General features: G+C 43.1%; 1 protein-coding gene across 1 annotated transcript in view; it reads right to left on the bottom strand.

The window, feature by feature from the left end:
• LOC129865483 (myosin heavy chain, fast skeletal muscle-like) overlaps positions 1-18,409 on the bottom strand; it is a 39,035-nt gene extending 20,626 nt beyond the window's left edge. Inside the window, exons 1-20 of the mRNA XM_055938325.1 lie at positions 18,188-18,409; positions 16,041-16,187; positions 15,702-15,858; positions 9,574-9,601; positions 9,277-9,388; positions 9,009-9,101; positions 8,790-8,850; positions 8,499-8,597; positions 6,904-7,007; positions 6,367-6,505; positions 5,955-6,073; positions 5,601-5,750; positions 5,333-5,503; positions 4,788-5,107; positions 2,675-2,732; positions 2,491-2,578; positions 2,254-2,371; positions 1,420-1,543; positions 888-1,024; positions 258-513 (exon numbers count right to left, since the gene is read on the bottom strand). Of these exons, the coding sequence (XP_055794300.1) occupies positions 258-513; positions 888-1,024; positions 1,420-1,543; positions 2,254-2,371; positions 2,491-2,578; positions 2,675-2,732; positions 4,788-5,107; positions 5,333-5,503; positions 5,601-5,750; positions 5,955-6,073; positions 6,367-6,505; positions 6,904-7,007; positions 8,499-8,597; positions 8,790-8,850; positions 9,009-9,101; positions 9,277-9,388; positions 9,574-9,601; positions 15,702-15,858; positions 16,041-16,187; positions 18,188-18,403 (2,697 nt within the window). The 5' untranslated portion in view covers positions 18,404-18,409. The remainder of the gene's footprint in view (positions 1-257; positions 514-887; positions 1,025-1,419; positions 1,544-2,253; positions 2,372-2,490; positions 2,579-2,674; positions 2,733-4,787; positions 5,108-5,332; positions 5,504-5,600; positions 5,751-5,954; positions 6,074-6,366; positions 6,506-6,903; positions 7,008-8,498; positions 8,598-8,789; positions 8,851-9,008; positions 9,102-9,276; positions 9,389-9,573; positions 9,602-15,701; positions 15,859-16,040; positions 16,188-18,187) is intronic.
• Positions 18,410-18,794: the final 385 nt, after the last annotated feature.

The raw sequence follows: 18,794 nt of genomic DNA, 5'->3' as shown, positions 1-18,794 counted from the left end.
TGTGCAGGGGTACCAGGTAGTTGAGGTAATACATCATGTAACGTACATGTAGGGCGGGGTAAAAGTGACAAGGCAAACAGGAAAAATTATAAACAGAGTTGCAGCAGTGTATGTGGAGAGTGCGAAAATGTGTTTGTGTGTGTGTGTCTGTCTGCCTGCTTGCATGTGTGTTCATGTGTGTATTCATGTGTGTTCATGTGTGTATTGATGTATTCATGTGTGTAAATGTACCCTTATGAGGGTAGTTGCTCACTCACAGATGCGTTTTGGAGTGCCAGGTCATTCTTCTCCTGCAGCAGGGTCACCATCTTCTCCTCCAACTCCTTCTTCTTGGCCAGAGCCTTGGCCAGGTCTGTCTGCATCTTCTCATAGTTCTCCTTCATGTTGGCCATCTCCTTCTCAGTCTCAGCGCTCTTCAGCAGGGGCTTGATCTTGAAGTACACCTTCATCCACGGCCAGGTTTTCACATTCATGAATGAACGGATGTTGTACTGGATGGAGTAGACGGCATCTCTGGTCAACAGAAAGGATAGAGTGGCATGGTGACTGACAAGGCGAGGAAGAACAACAAAACAGAACCCCTCTGCCACTTTATGTTTACAGCTGAGGAAGAGGGAAAGGGAACCCCTTCATTGACAGTGCTCTATATGCAACGACTGGCTTGCCTTTTATACTCTTCCAGAATCAATAGGTAAATTCAACATATTAAAACACATTAAAATGACAATTGAACAGCTTTCCAAATCCTAAACTGCAGCTTTAAAAGAACATTGTAAGACGTACTTCCTCATTCTGAACAACTCGCAGCATATACAGGATGGAATCATAATTCCTTACATACAGGAAGTTGTATAGGAAGTTGTGCGAAGATGCCTACTATTCCTCACCTCCTCTCCATCATTTTGGTGAACTCTCTCCTCATGAGGAATCCACGGCTGAGAGCCTGGACCATGCCAACCAGAGAGGCCAGCTTCTCATCTCTCATCTCCTCCAGGACCCCCAGCAGACCGGCTTTGAAGAACACCTGAGCCACAGGTAAACACGGTCAATGGAACCACAGTCAGATGGAAACAGATAGAAAGGGTTGGATCAACAGAGGGGAAAATCACCACAGACCATAGGATAGTGTGTTCATAAGTTGAAAGGTATTGTGCAGTTGTAGATGATTTAATGTTAACTGATACAGAACTGCAGCCACTGTAACACAATGCACAGGTTAATAAATGTAGTTTCTCTTCTTTACCTGTGGTGTATGACTTTGAAGAAAATAACAGTAGAATGTTTCTCTACCTTTTTATATTAGCTTAATGAAGAAGAAAGTATCACATGATGGGTGATTAACTGGAGAGATGTTGAATGGTAAGGAAAATATAATTCAAGTTGTGTTTTGTCAGCTCTTGCTGGGGCTATTTGACTGACCTTGGTGTGTCCAAACTTGTAATCCTCGTGATTCACATCAATTGACCCCAGCAGCTTCTCAGAAGCCTTCTTGTTGTCCATGAACTGGCCCTCGGGGATGACGCTGGCATTCAGTACTTTATACCTGAATGAGGAGACATGCTTAACATATGTCAAGTTGAAATAGGTTGGTTATATTATGTAAAAGGTAACCTATTCTGACCCTTAGAGTTGATCTTTTCCGTTGTTTTGTGTGTGCGTGGATTGACCAGTACGAAAAAGTATCAATTTTTTACCAGGTAAGTTGACTGACATTCTCATCAACAACCTGGGGAACAGTTACAGGAGATCAGATGGAGCCAATTGGAAGCTGGGGATGATTAGGTGGCCATGACAGTATGAGTTCCAGATCAGACATTTAGCCAGGAGACCAGGGTTAATAACACCCTTACATTATACACCATGGGATTTTTTATGACCTCAGAGTGTCAGGACATCTGTTTAACTGCCCTGGCACATTGGGATTGCCTTTGACCAGAGGAAAGAGTGCTGCCTGCTGGCCCTCCAACACCACTTCCAGCAGCATCTGGTCTCCCATCCAGGGACCAACCAGGACCAACCCGGCTTAGCTTCAGAGGCAAGCCGGCAGTGGGATGCAGGGTGGTATGCTGCTGGATAACACCAGCTGGTCTCCCATCCAGGGACCAACCAGGACCAACCCGGCTTAGCTTCAGAGGGAAGCCGGCAGTGGGATGCAGGGTGGTATGCTGCTGGATAACACCATCTGCTAAATGACTCAAATGTAAATGTAATGTGTATGTATGTATGTGTGCATTTCTGTTTGTGTGTGTGAACCTCTGCTTGAAGTCAGCATAGATGATTCTGCTGGGGAAGCCCTTCCTGCAGATCCTAATCCCCTCCAGAACACCATTACACCTGAGCTGGTGGATAACCAGGAAGTTCTCCATCAGACCTGGAAACACAAACCACGTCTCTTTTTAATACTCATAAACAGGTTCAAGATTGAGCTCGTTAAGGTTACTGATACTTTACTGATTCCATAAAAAATATATCACTCAATATTTCTTGTACCTGGAGTCTTTGACTCGTTGGGGATCAGGCAGCGCACAAAGTGAGGATGAGTGCTCCTCAAGTTGGTCATCAGCTTGCCCAGGTTCTCCTGTAAGAGGATTACAAACCATTTTTTAAATATAAATCATCGATGATAATCGATGCACCTTTTGAAGGACTGAATATACACATTTCAAAAGATCACCCTGAACTGCGAGGACACAGTCTGCATGGAACCACCCTTCTTCTTGCCTCCTTTCTTGCTTGTATCTGTTAAAAAGGGCAAAAGTAAGAGATCATTATAAACAAGATAATCTCGGGTTAACTTCACATTTATCTTAATGCAAATGTTGTTGAGTAAATGAACCCAGGGAAATGTGATACATTCAAAGACTTAAAAGAAAATGCAGGTTGGAGGTCTAACTACCCACTGGGCAGAAACAGGTTAAATCAATGTTGTTTCAAAGTCATTTGTTAATGTGTCGTGACGTGGAAAATACACTGGATTTGAAATGTTATCTTCAAGTTAATCATTAAGATGTTGAATTCACGTCTCCATCTCAACCAAAAATTTGAAGTTAAATAATGTGACTAGACTAAATCAAACTTTATTTAAAGTGCTTTTAGAGTTTGATTTAGATTAGATTTAGTCCTATTCTTTAACATAGATTTTTGGTTGAGATCTAGACGTGAATCCAACATATCAATTATTAATTTGTAGACAAACTGCATATTGAATTGTGCTTGGTTGTCAGCGCAACCAAATATCAACATTTGAGGGAGATGTTTGTTCTGCTTAGTTCCATCTGTGATTTCATCTCCTTTGACTCCAGTTAGTTAATAATTCATAATTGAAGTGGTGGATTCACGTCTACATCCAAACCAGAAATCGAATCAAGTTTTAAATGCACCTTAAATAAAGTTTCATTTGATGTAATCCTATTCTTTAACTTTGATTCTTGGTTGCGAATGAGATGTCAATCCAACATACTATTATTATTATTATTTATTTATTTCACCTTTATTTAACCAGGTTAGTTGAGAACAAGTTCTCATTTACAACTGCGACCTGGCCAAGTTAAGGGCAAATCAGTTCGACACATACAACAACACAGAGTTACACAGAGAGTAAAACAAACGTTCCAGTTTGTAGACAAACTGGAATTAAAGCCAGACTAAGTCAGTGGCACAAAAGATAAATCTCCTTCAAATGTTGATATTTGGTTGCGTTGACAACCAAACACAATTCAATATAGCCTGTTAACTTGTCGAAAAAGGTAAACAAATTATATGTTGGATTCACGTCTCCAACTAAACCAAAACTAAAAGAATAGGATAAAGCCAGATTAACTATTCTGCATTAGATGTCCTTTAGATGTTGATATTTGGTTGAGTTGTCAGGCAAACACAATTCAATATGACTTTTGCAATACAGTAAATTGCCTGAAGTTAAGGCTATCTTACCAACTAATGTAACAGTATTTATTATTATATTATTATTATTATTATTATTATTATTATATTATTATTATACAGTATTTATTATTATATTATTATTATTATTATTATTATTATTATATTATTATACAGTATTTATTATTATATTATTATTATTATTATTATATTATTATACAGTATTTATTATTATATTATTATTATTATTATTATTATTATATTATTATACAGTATTTATTATTATATTATTATTATTATTATATTATTATACAGTATTTATTATTATATTATTATTATTATTATTATATTATTATACAGTATTTATTATTATTATATTATTATACAGTATTTATTATTATTATATTATTATTATTATTATTATATTATTGTACAGTATTTATTATTATATTATTATTATTATTATATTATTATACAGTATTTATTATTATATTATTATTATTATTATTATTATATTATTATACAGTATTTATTCAACCTTAAAATGAGTTACACATCCATGGCCACATGTTCTGGTTGTAACTATAAATGTCTTCTTATGTAATCATAGAAAGCTTTGTTTTTGAACTTTGCTTTTAAATAGTTGAAAGCGCAGCGATAACACATTTAGATGAGAACTAAAACCAAAAATCTGACATTTTGTTTTTCCATTGGAATTTGGTTGTGCTTTAATATGGTTAAAAGCATATTGATAACGCATAAGGATATCAATAAACTTTGGGCTGTCTTTTTGAATTGGTGAATAAAGGTTGGAATTTGGTTGATCAATGCGTCAACCAATATTACCCACATTCCACGGTGAAATGACGTGGCTCAGTGGGTATCGCTTAGTTAAATCTGTTGACGTGATGCTAGTCTTACCCTCAGGTGGGGCAGCGACATACAGGGTAGCCAACAGTTTGACTGAGGACTTTCCATACAGCTGAAGAACAGAGTCGTTCAGGGGGTCCTTGTTTTTGTCCAGCCAGCCAGTGATGTTGTAGTCCACAGTGCCGGCATAGTGCACCAGGGAGAAGTGGGCCTCTGCCTTGCCTTTGGCTGGCTTGGGCTTCTCAAACGCCTGGTTTTTGCCAAGATGCTGGTCATAAAGCTTGTTCTTGAAGGTAGTGTCTGAAGACTTGGGGAACATGCACTCCTCTTCAAGGATGGAGAAGATGCCCATTGGCTTCACGAAAAGAGATGTATATCAAATTATTGAATGTACAATTAGGATCACATTTATTCCTTTACCAAACATGCTATTATAGGATTATATTCATTTAGGGGTATGTCATAGGAAACATACTGAGTTCTCAACAGTCAGATTCCTCGTACCATTGTGATAATCTCACACAGTGCTCCCTATGAGCTATGCTGTTACGGTCCATTTGAATTCTCACAGACAGCTTACCTTCTCAATTAGCTCAATGCAGGCAGCCAAGTCCATGCCGAAGTCAATGAAGGCCCAGACGATTCCCTCCTTCTTGTACTCCTCTTGTTCCAGGACGAACATGGTGTGGTTGAAAAACTGTTGCAGTTTCTCATTGGTGAAGTTGATGCACAGCTGCTCCATGCTGTTGTACTGTTGAAGGAGTTTCATAAGGGATCATTTCATCATCATACAAGGCTGTAATCCCTCTCAATCACAACTCATTGTCTAATTCTGGTCTCATACTCACATCAAAGATCTCAAACCCGGCAATGTCGAGCACACCAATATAGTACTTCCTTGGATTCTTGGTGTCCAACATCTGGTTTATACGGATGACCATCCACAAGAACATCCTCTCATAGATGGACTTGGCCAGGGCCGAGACGGAGTTATTGACCTGCAATAATAACAGCTCAAATGAATGAGATGTTGACCATGTCTAGTAATAAGGTGATAAAAGGGGAAAAACACATTACTGTTCGCTTCTGGGGAGTTGCAGCGATGAGACAAGATAGTCATTGAATTTGGGAGAAACGGGGGTAATGCACTCATCCCCAAAATAATTCCTGTGCTCAGAAGATGCTGTTATTTACCACCTTACCTGAGGCACAGTCTGTCCCTTGGTCACGTACTCATTGCCGACCTTCACTCTGGGGTAGCAGAGAGCCTTCAGCATCTCAGCTGAGTTCAGGCCCAGCAGGTAACCGATTTTATCAGCCACTGGAGAGCCAACAACAACAACAGACCCAGGCTTGTTTATGATGTCATAATGACAAAACGTTTTGATTTGGTTTCTGATGTCATAATGACAAAACGTTTTGATTTGGTTTCTGATGTCATAATGACAAAACGTTTTGATTTTCAACCACATCCACCATTTCAAATCAATTCTGGAGGTAGGAATTTGGTCTCCTGCCGGACTCATGTGGCACTGTCTATCTTAAGTGTTTTATTTCTATGTTTGGAAATGGGACTAATGCTTTCCATATTGTATATCAATGAATGGGACTCACCTTCTGTGCCATCTGGCTCGGCCTGCTCCTCACGTTGCTTCTGCTTGAAGTGCAAGTTGCCATGGTGCAGTACAGCTCCTGTCAGCTTGTAGATGCCCATCTTCTCCTCATTAGTGAAGCCTAGGATTCCAATGGCATCCTGGCATTGGAGAGGACGTGTAACAGTGATTAACTGACGATAATTTGTTAGGCTACAGCACGATACAGTGCTCACTACAGAAGAAAATTGTATGAATGGAATTGACTGGCTTCTCTGTTTCACATACCTTTCCTAACACGCTAGTAGATGGCAGCACAAAAGGAGTTTTAACACAGTTCCACAGGGCGTTTAGCGGCACTCTCTTGTGGATGTTTTACATGTATGTGCCCCAAGGTGAAGTGTGAAGGCCTAACTAACACAAGGCATTTAGAATCAAACTAAAACATATGTGACAATTCCCAGCTGCCACCATGTTGAAATTGCTCAGTGCATTCAGTGTGTACGGTGGTTCTACCCATTCCATATGTAGAGTTTGATTAACCCTTTGTATAACTCACGTCTGTGGCATCCAGCTCTTCCTTGTCGTTGATGCTGGCCACAGTGATCTGACCCTGGCTGCACATGGGGAAGTCGTACGGGTTGGTGGTGATGAGGGACATTTCTGTGGACAACAGACGATGGCAGTTCAATCTCTTAGAATTCTGCTGTCTACCTGTACAGTACCTGTACCTGTCTACCTGTACCTGTCCTTCCTTTACTCCATAGGTGGACTCAAGGATACATGTAGTATACAATAATGTCATGACTTTCCCTCCTGGGTGAGGATCAAAGGGAGCCCCCCCCCCCCTCTCTCCCACCAGAGAGGAAGTGGGGCCGGTCCTAGGACTTTAACGACCGGTCGTAAACGTCCACTCGCTCTGCACTGCAATCCTTTGTGTGTAGAGAGAGACTCCGCCCAAAACTTTAACATCCGCAGGACATTGAAACAATATTTATACCGTAAATAATGAGGGAAGTGGTTGTGAGGGACTTAAAGAACAATCATACTACTTTCCGTATGAAATATTATAGTTTATTTTGATTTTAGAGTACCTGAGGATGAAATAGAAATGTCGTTTGACTTGTTTTAACAAAGTTTAGCGGCAGCTTTTGGGACTCCTTTGTCTGCATGTTGAACGAGCGGATTACTGAAATAAATAGCGCCAACTAAACAGACTTTTTGGGAATTAAAGAATAATTTTAAATAACAAAACGACTATTTATGCTGTAGCTGGGACCCTTGGGATTACAAACAGAGGAAGATCTTCAAAAGTAAGTGATTATTTAATCGCTATTTGTGATTTTATGAAGCCTGTGCTGGTTGAAAAATATGTTGATGTGGGGCGCCGTCCTCAGACAATCGCATGGCATGCTTTCGCCGTAAAGCCTATTGTAAATCGGACTACGCAGTTAGATTAACAAGAATTTAAGCTTTTAACCCATATAAGATACTTGTATGTTCATAAATGTTTAATATTACGATGATTTATTTAAATTGCACGCCCTCCAATTTCACCGGATGTTGTCGGCTGGTGTCCCGCTAGCGGGACGCCTATCCCCAAGAAGTCAGAACAATTAGTGTATAATCTATCCTGTGTATTTATGTAATTCTGTGTGATTATTTAGTTAGTTAGTGAATAAATAATTCAGCCAATTTGTGTATCGCTGACTCATCATAGAGACTAGGGTTTGTGCAGATTTTTGGATATTACGAAGTTCAGAATGAGACTGAAATAGGAGCAAATGAATGATGCATGACGGATATTATATCGAGATATTCTGATGAAGTTGGGAAACGGTAACTCATTAAATTATATTTTCCCGCAGATTACTACTTAATGAATTGTTATATGATTCATTTAATTGCGTAATAATTTAAAGTGGTATGTGATTATTCAATGAATAGCTGTCATCGCATTAATGGTAGTAATGTCACAACAATAAATAGCATGAAAAGAGGGGACTGAGACACCTGGACTAGTGCTTCACAGTTCATTACTTGGTACCTTGAATGTACCTATTTTAATAGTATTAATAGTGTGGACCATTAACCATTTTTTATAAGTTCCACAGATAGGGATGTAATGTTCTCTGAACCTCTACATTTCCATACCAACTATCTCAGGTTTGTGGCCTGTCATCATTTGGAAGAAGATGTGGTAGCCTCTCTCATCGGGCAGCTGGAAGGACACTCTGGACTTCTCCAGCAGGTCTGAGAGAGAGAGAGCGAGAGAGAGAGCGAGGGCGAGAGAGGGCGAGAGCGAGAGCGAGAGAGCGAGAGAGAGAGAGAGCAAGAGACAGACAGACAGACAGACAGACAGACAGACAGAGATTACAAAAAACGTTCTCAAAAAAGTATGTGTGAATTTAGGAAAGCATTGAGAAACAATCAAAACCAACTCACAGGTCTCAATGTCAGCTTTAGCCAGTTTGCCTCCTTGGAAATGAATCCTAATGAATTTACCCTATAGTAGAGCATGGGGGTTAGAAATAGGTCAACTATTTTGATAGACCCCTTTAAATGTTACAGTTTGTAGGACATATATAGATACAACAATAGGGAACTACTAAAATAAATGTTTCCAATGCAAGGTAACTTCCACAGTATGCCCTTCATACTTACAAAGCGAGACGAGTTGTCGTTCCTCACTGTCTTGGCATTACCGTAAGCCTCCAGCAGAGGGTTAGCAGCAATGATCTGATCCTCAAGAGACCCCTGATTGAGACAAACACAAGTAGCTCGGAAACTGATAAAGAGGTAAAGTTTGTTTTTGCTAAATAGCTTGAACACTTTTCTTGAAACAGGATTCACAGCTGGAAAAAAGAGTTTACACAGCCCATCAGACTGAAATGTGTTAAAAAGGCAAACACAAGCCCCAACCCTAACCTACCTGCATTTTGCCGGGCTCGTCCTTTTTCTTTTCACCACCAGACACTGCAATGGTGGCGAAGTACTGGATGACACGCTTTGTGTTGACCGTTTTTCCTGCACCGGATTCTCCGCTGGTTTATATGAGAGGGAAATAGGGGTTTTCAGTCACATGTTTGAGTATCAGATTGGGATTCACTAAAATATTCGCAGTAATCGACTTATCATTACGCGTAGCCTAATCCAATCATAATGTCGTGTATTTTCATCACACCCAAGTTATAATAGAAACACTTTGAAATGTTTGTATACAACTTACGTAATCAGGACGGACTGGTTCTCATTATCTGGAACCAAAAACACATTGCTTATCATTTTGGGGCGACAGGTCTACAGTAGTGGTTAGAGCGTTGGGCGACAGGTAGTCTACAGTAGTGGTTAGAGCGTTGGGCGACAGGTAGTCTACAGTAGTGGTTAGAGCGTTGGGCGACAGGTAGTCTACAGTAGTGGTTAGAGCGTTGGGCGACAGGTAGTGTACAGTAGTGGTTAGAGCGTTGGGCGACAGGTAGTCTACAGTAGTGGTTAGAGCGTTGGGCGACAGGTAGTCTACAGAAGTGGTTAGAGCGTTGGGCGACAGGTAGTCTACAGTAGTGGTTAGAGCGTTGGGCGACAGGTAGTCTACAGTAGTGGTTAGAGCGTTGGGCGACAGGTAGTCTACAGTAGTGGTTAGAGCGTTGGGCGACAGGTAGTCTACAGTAGTGGTTAGAGCGTTGGGCGACAGGTAGTCTACAGTAGTGGTTAGAGCGTTGGGCGACAGGTAGCCTAGTGGTTAGAGCGTTGGGCGACAGGTAGTCTACAGTAGTGGTTAGAGCGCTGGGCGACAGGTAGTCTACAGTAGTGGTTAGAGCGTTGGGCGACAGGTAGCTCACAGTAGTGGTTAGAGCGTTGGGCGACAGGTAGTCTACAGTAGTGGTTAGAGCGTTGGGCGACAGGTAGTCTACAGTAGTGGTTAGAGCGTTGGGCGACAGGTAGTCTACAGTAGTGGTTAGAGCGTTGGGCGACAGGTAGCCTACAGTAGTGGTTAGAGCGTTGGGTGGCAGGTAGCCTACAGTAGTGGTTAGAGCGTTGGGCGACAGGTAGTCTACAGTAGTGGTTAGAAGCGTTGGGCGACAGGTAGTCTACAGTAGTGGTTAGAGCGTTGGGTGACAGGTAGTCTACAGTAGTGGTTAGAGCGTTGGGCGACAGGTAGTCTACAGTAGTGGTTAGAGCGTTGGGCGACAGGTAGTCTACAGTAGTGGTTAGAGCGCTGGGCGACAGGTAGTCTAGTGGTTAGAGCGTTGGGCGACAGGTAGCCTACAGTAGTGGTTAGAGCGTTGGGCGACAGGTAGTCTGCAGTAGTGGTTAGAGCGTTGGGCAGCAGGTAGTCTACAGTAGTGGTTAGAGCGTTGGGCGACAGGTAGTCTACAGTAGTGGTTAGAGCGTTGGGCGACAGGTAGTCTACAGTAGTGGTTAGAGCGTTGGGCGACAGGTAGTCTACAGTAGTGGTTAGAGCGTTGGGCGACAGGTAGTCTACAGTAGTGGTTAGAGCGTTGGGCGACAGGTAGCCTACAGTAGTGGTTAGAGCGTTGGGCGACAGGTAGTCTACAGTAGTGGTTAGAGCGTTGGGCGACAGGTAGTCTACAGTAGTGGTTAGAGCGTTGGGCGACAGGTAGCCTACAGTAGTGGTTAGAGCGTTGGGCGACAGGTAGTCTACAGTAGTGGTTAGAGCGTTGGGCGACAGGTAGCCTAGTGGTTAGAGCGTTGGGCGGCAGGTAGCCTACAGTAGTGGTTAGAGCGTTGGGCGACAGGTAGCCTACAGTAGTGGTTAGAGCGTTGGGCGGCAGGTAGCCTAGTGGTTAGAGCGTTGGGCGGCAGGTAGCCTAGTGGTTAGAGCGTTGGGCGACAGGTAGTCTACAGTAGTGGTTAGAGCGTTGGGCGACAGGTAGTCTACAGTAGTGGTTAGAGCGTTGGGCGGCAGGTAGTCTACAGTAGTGGTTAGAGCGTTGGGCGACAGGTAGCCTACAGTAGTGGTTAGAGCGTTGGGCGACAGGTAGTCTACAATAGTGGTTAGAGCGTTGGGCGACAGGTAGTCTACAGTAGTGGTTAGAGCGTTGGGCGACAGGTAGCCTAGTGGTTAGAGCGTTGGGCGGCAGGTAGCCTAGTGGTTAGAGCGTTGGGTGGCAGGTAGCCTACAGTAGTGGTTAGAGCGTTGGGCGACAGATAGCCTACAGTAGTGGTTAGAGCGTTGGGCGACAGGTAGTCTACAGTAGTGGTTAGAGCGTTGGGCGACAGGTAGTCTACAGTAGTGGTTAGAGCGTTGGGCGACAGGTAGCCTAGTGGTTAGAGCGTTGGGTGACAGGTAGTCTACAGTAGTGGTTAGAGCGTTGGGCGACAGGTAGTCTACAGTAGTGGTTAGAGCGTTGGGCGACAGGTAGTCTACAGTAGTGGTTAGAGCGTTGGGCGGCAGGTAGCCTAGTGGTTAGAGCGTTGGGCGGCAGGTAGCCTAGTGGTTAGAGCGTTGGGCGACAGGTAGTCTACAGTAGTGGTTAGAGCGTTGGGCGACAGGTAGTCTACAGTAGTGGTTAGAGCGTTGGGCGACAGGTAGTCTACAGTAGTGGTTAGAGCGTTGGGCGACAGGTAGTCTACAGTAGTGGTTAGAGCGTTGGGCGGCAGGTAGTCTACAGTAGTGGTTAGAGCGTTGGGCGACAGGTAGCCTACAGTAGTGGTTAGAGCGTTGGGCGACAGGTAGTCTACAGTAGTGGTTAGAGCGTTGGGCGACAGGTAGTCTACAGTAGTGGTTAGAGCGTTTGGCGACAGGTAGCCTAGTGGTTAGAGCGTTGGGCGACAGGTAGTCTACAGTAGTGGTTAGAGCGTTTGGCGACCTGTAGCCTAGTGGTTAGAGCGTTGGGCGGCAGGTAGCCTAGTGGTTAGAGCGTTGGGTGGCAGGTAGCCTAGTGGTTAGAGTGTTGGGCGGCAGGTAGCCTAGTGGTTAGAGTGTTGGGCGGCAGGTAGCCTAGTGGTTAGAGAGTTGGGCGACAGGTAGCCTAGTGGTTAGAGTGTTGGGCGGCAGGTAGCCTAGTGGTTAGAGCTTTGGGCGGCAGGTAGCCTAGTGGTTAGAGTGTTGGGCGACAGGTAGCCTAGTGGTTAGAGTGTAGGGGCGACAGGTAGCCTAGTGGTTAGAGTGTTGGGCGACAGGTAGCCTAGTGGTTAGAGTGTAGGGGCGACAGGTAGCCTAGTGGTTAGAGTGTAGGGGCGACAGGTAGCCTAGTGGTTAGAGTGTAGGGGCGACAGGTAGCCTAGTGGTTAGAGTGTTGGGCGACAGGTAGCCTAGTGGTTAGAGTGTAGGGGCGACAGGTAGCCTAGTGGTTAGAGTGTTGGGCGACAGGTAGCCTAGTGGTTAGAGTGTTGGGCGGCAGGTAGCCTAGTGGTTAGAGCTTTGGGCGGCAGGTAGCCTAGTGGTTAGAGTGTTGGGCGACAGGTAGCCTAGTGGTTAGAGTGTTGGGCGGCAGGTAGCCTAGTAGTTAGAGCGTTGGGCCAATAACCGAAAGGTTGCTGGATCAAATCCCAGAGCTGACAAGTTAAACATCTGTTGTTCTGCCCCTGAACAGAGCAGTTAAACCACGTTTCCCCGGTAGGCTGTTGTTGTAAATAAGAAGTTGTTCTTAACTCACTTGCCTCGTAAAATAAAGGTTAAATAAAAATCATACTCAAGCAACATGTATGGCATTTACACAAATCACTGATGATTAACTTAGAGAAATTTATAATTAAAGGATTGTGGGGGATGTTTTGTTAGACAGAAAGTGCAGCTTTTGACATTATCTGCCGCTGGAAACATGGCTTTACGTCCTCTGCTATATTGTGGATTGAGTCACGGCTTTACGTCCTATGCTATATTGTGGATTCAGTCATGGCTTTACGTCCTCTGCTATATTGTGGATTCAGTCATGGCTTTACGTCCTCTGCTATATTGTGGATTGAGTCACGGCTTTACGTCCTCTGCTATATTGTGGATTGAGTCACGGCTTTACGTCCTCTGCTATATTGTGGATTGAGTCACGGCTTTACGTCCTCTGCTATATTGTGGATTGAGTCACGGCTTTATGTCCTCTGCTATATTGTGGATGGAGTCATGGCTTTACGTCCTCTGCTATATTGTGGATTGAGTCATGGCTTTACGTCCTCTGCTATATTGTGGATTGAGTCATGGCTTTACATCCCCTGCTATATTGTGCATTGAGTCATGGCTTTACGCCCTCTGCTATATTGTGGGTTGAGTCATGACTTTACGTCCTCTGCTATATTGTGGATTGAGTCATGGCTTTACGTCCTCTGCTATATTGTGGATTGAGTCATGGCTTTACGTCCTCTGCTATATTGTGGATTCAGTCATGGCTTTACGTCCTCTGCTATATTGTGGGTTGAGTCATGACTTTACGTCCTCTGCTATATTGTGGATTGAGTCATGGCTTTACGTCCTCTGCTATATTGTGGATTGAGTCACGGCTTTACGTCCTCTGCTATATTGTGGATTGAGTCATGGCTTTACGTCCTCTGCTATATTGTGGATTCAGTCATGGCTTTACGTCCTCTGCTATATTGTGGGTTGAGTCATGGCTTTACGTCCTCTGCTATATTGTGGATTCAGTCATGGCTTTACGTCCTCTGCTATATTGTGCATTGAGTCATGGCTTTACGCCCTCTGCTATATTGTGGATTGAGTCATGGCTTTACGCCCTCTGCTATATTGTGGATTCAGTCATGGCTTTACGTCCTCTGCTATATTGTGGGTTGAGTCATGGCTTTACATCCTCTGCTATATTGTGGATTCAGTCATGGCTTTACGTCCTCTGCTATATTGTGGTTTGAGTCATGGCTTTACGTCCTCTGCTATATTGTGGATTGAGTCATGGCTTTACGTCCTCTGCTATATTGTGGATTGAGTCATGGCTTTACGTCCTCTGCTATATTGTGGATTGAGTCATGGCTTTACGTCCTCTGCTATATTGTGGGTTGAGTCATGACTTTACGTCCTCTGCTATATTGTGGATTGAGTTATGGCTTTACGCCCTCTGCTATATTGTGGATTGAGTTATGGCTTTACGTCCTCTGCTATATTGTGGATTGAGTCATGACTTTACGTCCTCTGCTATATTGTGGATTGAGTCATGGCTTTACGTCCTCTGCTATATTGTGGATTGAGAGTTATCTGTCTAACAGAACACCGCGGGTGTTCTTTAATGGAATCCACCATAATCCAGGCAGCTGTTTAGGTCACTTACTCGTCTCATTCTTTACTAATGACCTGTAACTGGCACTGAGTAAAACAAATCAAGCTTTATTTCTCACATGCGCCGAATACAACAAGTGTAGACCTTACCATGCAATGCTTACTTACAAGCCCTTAACCAACAGTGCAGTTCAAGAAAAGTTAAAAAAATATTTACCAAATAAACTAATGTAAAAATTTATAAAAAGTAACACAATAAAATAACAATAATGAGGTTATATACAGGGGGCACCGGTACCGAGTCAATGTGCGGGGGTACAGGGTAGTTGAGGTAATTTGTACATGCAGATAAGGGTGAAGTGACTATGCATAGATAATAAACAGCGAGTAGCAGCAGTGTACAAAAGCGAGGGGGGGTCAATCTATTGGTCCGGTAGCCATTTAATGAATTGTTCAGCAGTCTTATGGCTTGGGGGTAGAAGTTGTTTAAGGAGCCTTTTGGTCCTAGACATGGCGTTCTGGTACCGCATGTCGTGCGTTAGCAGAGAGAACAGTCTATGACTTGGGTGACTGGAGTCTCTGACACTGCCTGTGTGTCTATGCTGATGACTCAACACTACATGTCAGCTACTACAACAAGGGAAATCACTGCAACACTTAACAAAGAGCTGCAGTCAGTTTCACAATGGGTGGAAAGGAATACATTAGTCCTAAATATTTGTTTGAACTAAAAGCCTTGTATTTGGGGACAAGTCATTTACTAAACCTTAAACCTCAACTCAATTTTGCAATAAATCATGTGGAAATGGAGCAATTTGAGGTGACTAAACCGCTTGGATTGTAAACTGTTATGGTCAAAACATATTGACGCAATAGTAGCTATGAAATGTGCTATGTTTTTAATTGTATATTACTGCCTTCATGTTGCTGGACCCCAGGAAGAGTAGCTGCTGCCTTGGCATTTTCCATTCAAGGCTAGTGAAATCAGATATTCCCAGCAGACTGTTCAAACCTAGACTAGAAAGCAGTAGATACCTCTCTAAAGCATATTTTAACTTCCTTCCATCCATTCATCCATCCATACATCCATCCATCCATCCATCCATCCATCCATCCATCCATCCATCCATCCTTCCATCCATTCATCCATCCATCCATCCATCCGCGAGAGCTCGTACCGATCTGCATGAACTGGAAGGCGTTGTCAGAGACGGAGAAGATATGGGGTGGAGCCTCCATCCTCTTCTTCCCTCTGTAGGCGTTGACAACCTCCATGTCGTACACGGGGAGCCACTTGTAGGGGTTCACCGTGGCACAGAACAGCCCAGAGTAGGTCTGGATGAAAGGGGATTCAATTAGGGGATTAGCAAAATCTGACTGACATTTACCTGGATTTCTGTGAGGATGTGGGTGTCTGGGATACTGATGTAGATCTGCTGTATTGGTATGTGTTCGGATGTGTAGTATTGTATGTGTGTGTTTGTTATGTTCATGTATGTGTGTCTGTGTTTACTCACATAGATCATCCATGCTGCGTAACGCTCTTTGAGGTTGTACAACACAGAGGCTTCGTTCAGGTAGGTCATCATGGCCATGTCCTCAATCTTGTCGTATTTAGGGGGGTTCATCTGGAAGATGTCTGCCTCTTTGTACTCTTTTCCTTCCTGAAACAGTCAGAAAATCTAGATTACACGCAGATCAAACTGGACTGAAAACGTGTTGCTCATTAAATACACATGTGTATTTGCAGCCCTGTTCAATCCAACTACATTGTCGTTATCTACATATAAACTACATATATATTATCACCCACTGACACATACATGGAGATTTTTGACTAGTCAATATAAAAATGATGCCATTTTTAAATAGTAGCTATAAAAATCATGTGTTTAAAGGTTATATTCTGTTTATAGAAAACAAATAAATCCTTCTTAATCTGTCTTTTGTTACAATTTTTTTCTTTAAGGGGGAGATCAAGCTGATCCTAATTGTTACAGGCCTAGTTCTATTGCCATGTTTATCAAAAGTTTTGGTAAAACTTGTCAAAAATCAACTGACTGGCTGTCTTGATGTCTGTAGTATTCTCTCGGGTACGTAATCTGGTTTCCGCTCAGGTTATGGATGTGTCACTGCAACCTTAAAGGTCCTCAATGATGTCACCATTTCCCTTGATTCTAGGCAATGTTTTGCTCCTATTTTTATTGACTTGGCCAAAGCGTTTGATACGGTAGACCATCACATTCTTGTGGGCCAGCTAAGGAGTATTGGTGTCTCTGAGGGGTCTTTGGCCTGGTTTGCTAACTACCTCTCTCCACTGCCAGTCACCAAGGGACTACCCCAAGGCTCAATCCTAGGCCCCACACTCTTCTCAATTTACTTCAACAACATAGCTCAGGCAGTAGGAAGCTCTCTCATCCATTTATATGCAGATGATACAGTCTTATACTCAGCTGGCCCCTCCCCGGATTGTGTGTTAAATGCTCTACAACAAAGCTTTCTTAGTGTCCAACAAGGTTTCTCTGCCCTTGACCTTGTTCTGAACACCTCCAAAACAAAGGTCATGTGGTTTGGTAAGAAGAATGCCCCTCTCCCCACCGGTGTGATTACTACCTCTGAGGGTTTAGAGCTTGAGGTAGTCACCTCATACAAGTACTTGGGAGTATAGCTAGACGGTACACTGTCCTTCTCTCAGCACATATCAAAGCTGCAGACTAAAGGTTAACTCTAGACTTGGTTTCCTCTATCGTAATCGCTCCTCTTTCACCCCAGCTGCCAAACTAACCCTGATTCAGATGACCATCCTACCCGTGCTAGATTACGGAGACATCATTTATAGATCGGAAGGTAAGGGTGCTCTCGAGCGGCTAGATGTTCTTTACCATTCGGCCATCAGATTTGCCACCAATGCTCCTTATAGGACACATCACTGCACTCTATACTCCTCTGTAAACTGGTCATCTCTGTATACCCGTCGCAAGACCCACTGGTTGATGCTTACTTATAAAACCCTCTTTGTCCTCACTCCCCCCTATCTGAGATATCTACTGCAGCCCTCATCCTCCACATATAACACCCGTTCTGCCAGTCACATTCTGTTAAAGGTCCCCAAAGCACACACATCCCTGGGTCGCTCGTCTTTTCAGTTCGCTGCAGCTAGCGACTGGAACGAGCCGCAACAAACACTCAAACTGGACAGTTTTATCTCAATCTCTTCATTCAAAGACTCCATCATGGACACTCTTACTGACAGTTGTGGCTGCTTTACGTGATGTATTGTTGTCTCTACCTTCTTGCCCTTTGTGCTGTTGTCTGGGCCCAATAATGTTTGTACCGTGTTCTGTGCTGCTACCATGTTGTCATCATGTTGTGCTGCTACCATGTTGCTACCATGTTGTGTTGCTACCATGCTGTGTTGTTGTCTTAGGTCTCTCTTTATGTAGCGTTGTCTCTTGTCGTGATGTGTGTTTTGTCCTATATATTTTTTCATATAAAAGAATATATATATATATATATATCCCAGCCCCCGTCCCCACAGGAGGTATTGTGCCTTTTTGTAGGCCATCATTGTAAATAAGAATTTTTTCTTAACTGACTAGCCTAGTTAAGGTTTAGAAAAATAGAGTAATTCCACAAACTTCAACACTTTTCAAATCAGGCTTACCTCCTTAGTGCCGTTAGGATTTGTGACTGTCACGGTACACTTTCCGTCGGCCCTGCCAGTAATTAAACCCTTAAGGTAAAGCTCCTTGGCATCTGACACATAGCAGGAATTCTTTGAATCAAAGGGTGCTGTTTGTGCCTCAATCCTCTCCCTCTCAGGCTTACGGAGGTATATGGCAGCCTTGCCGTAGATGGCCATCTCTGCGTCCGTGCTCATGGTGACGGATCACTAGGAAAGAGATTAAATTAGGAATAGAAACAGGACTGACTCTGTTTCCTCACTAGTCATCAGAGTTAGGTGAGCGACATATCTCATATCATATTTTTTGTCACTTTTTAATGTGAAGACTAAAACCATGGCTCACCTTCTTTCCCTCCTCCTACAGATTACGTTGTACTTCTTGGAGGACGCTGTGAAACAGAGAGGGGGTGTGAATATTCACAAGTCCAAAGCCTTGTCATTTAGCCCCCGAATCATTTTTGGGGGGAATGGCATCATTCAACACAATCATTACAGCCATTTCCAATTCAGCTACAGGTGCAACTGGTAACTTTCATTTTCCTGGTTGGTAACTCACTTTACTACACATTATGTAAAGAATTCAAAT

This window comes from Salvelinus fontinalis, chromosome 1 (genome assembly GCF_029448725.1).
Source record: "Salvelinus fontinalis isolate EN_2023a chromosome 1, ASM2944872v1, whole genome shotgun sequence".
NCBI classification, from domain to species: domain Eukaryota; kingdom Metazoa; phylum Chordata; class Actinopteri; order Salmoniformes; family Salmonidae; genus Salvelinus; species Salvelinus fontinalis.
Note: the sequence above shows the minus strand (reverse complement) of the source record. Positions and strands in the feature narration are given on the sequence as shown.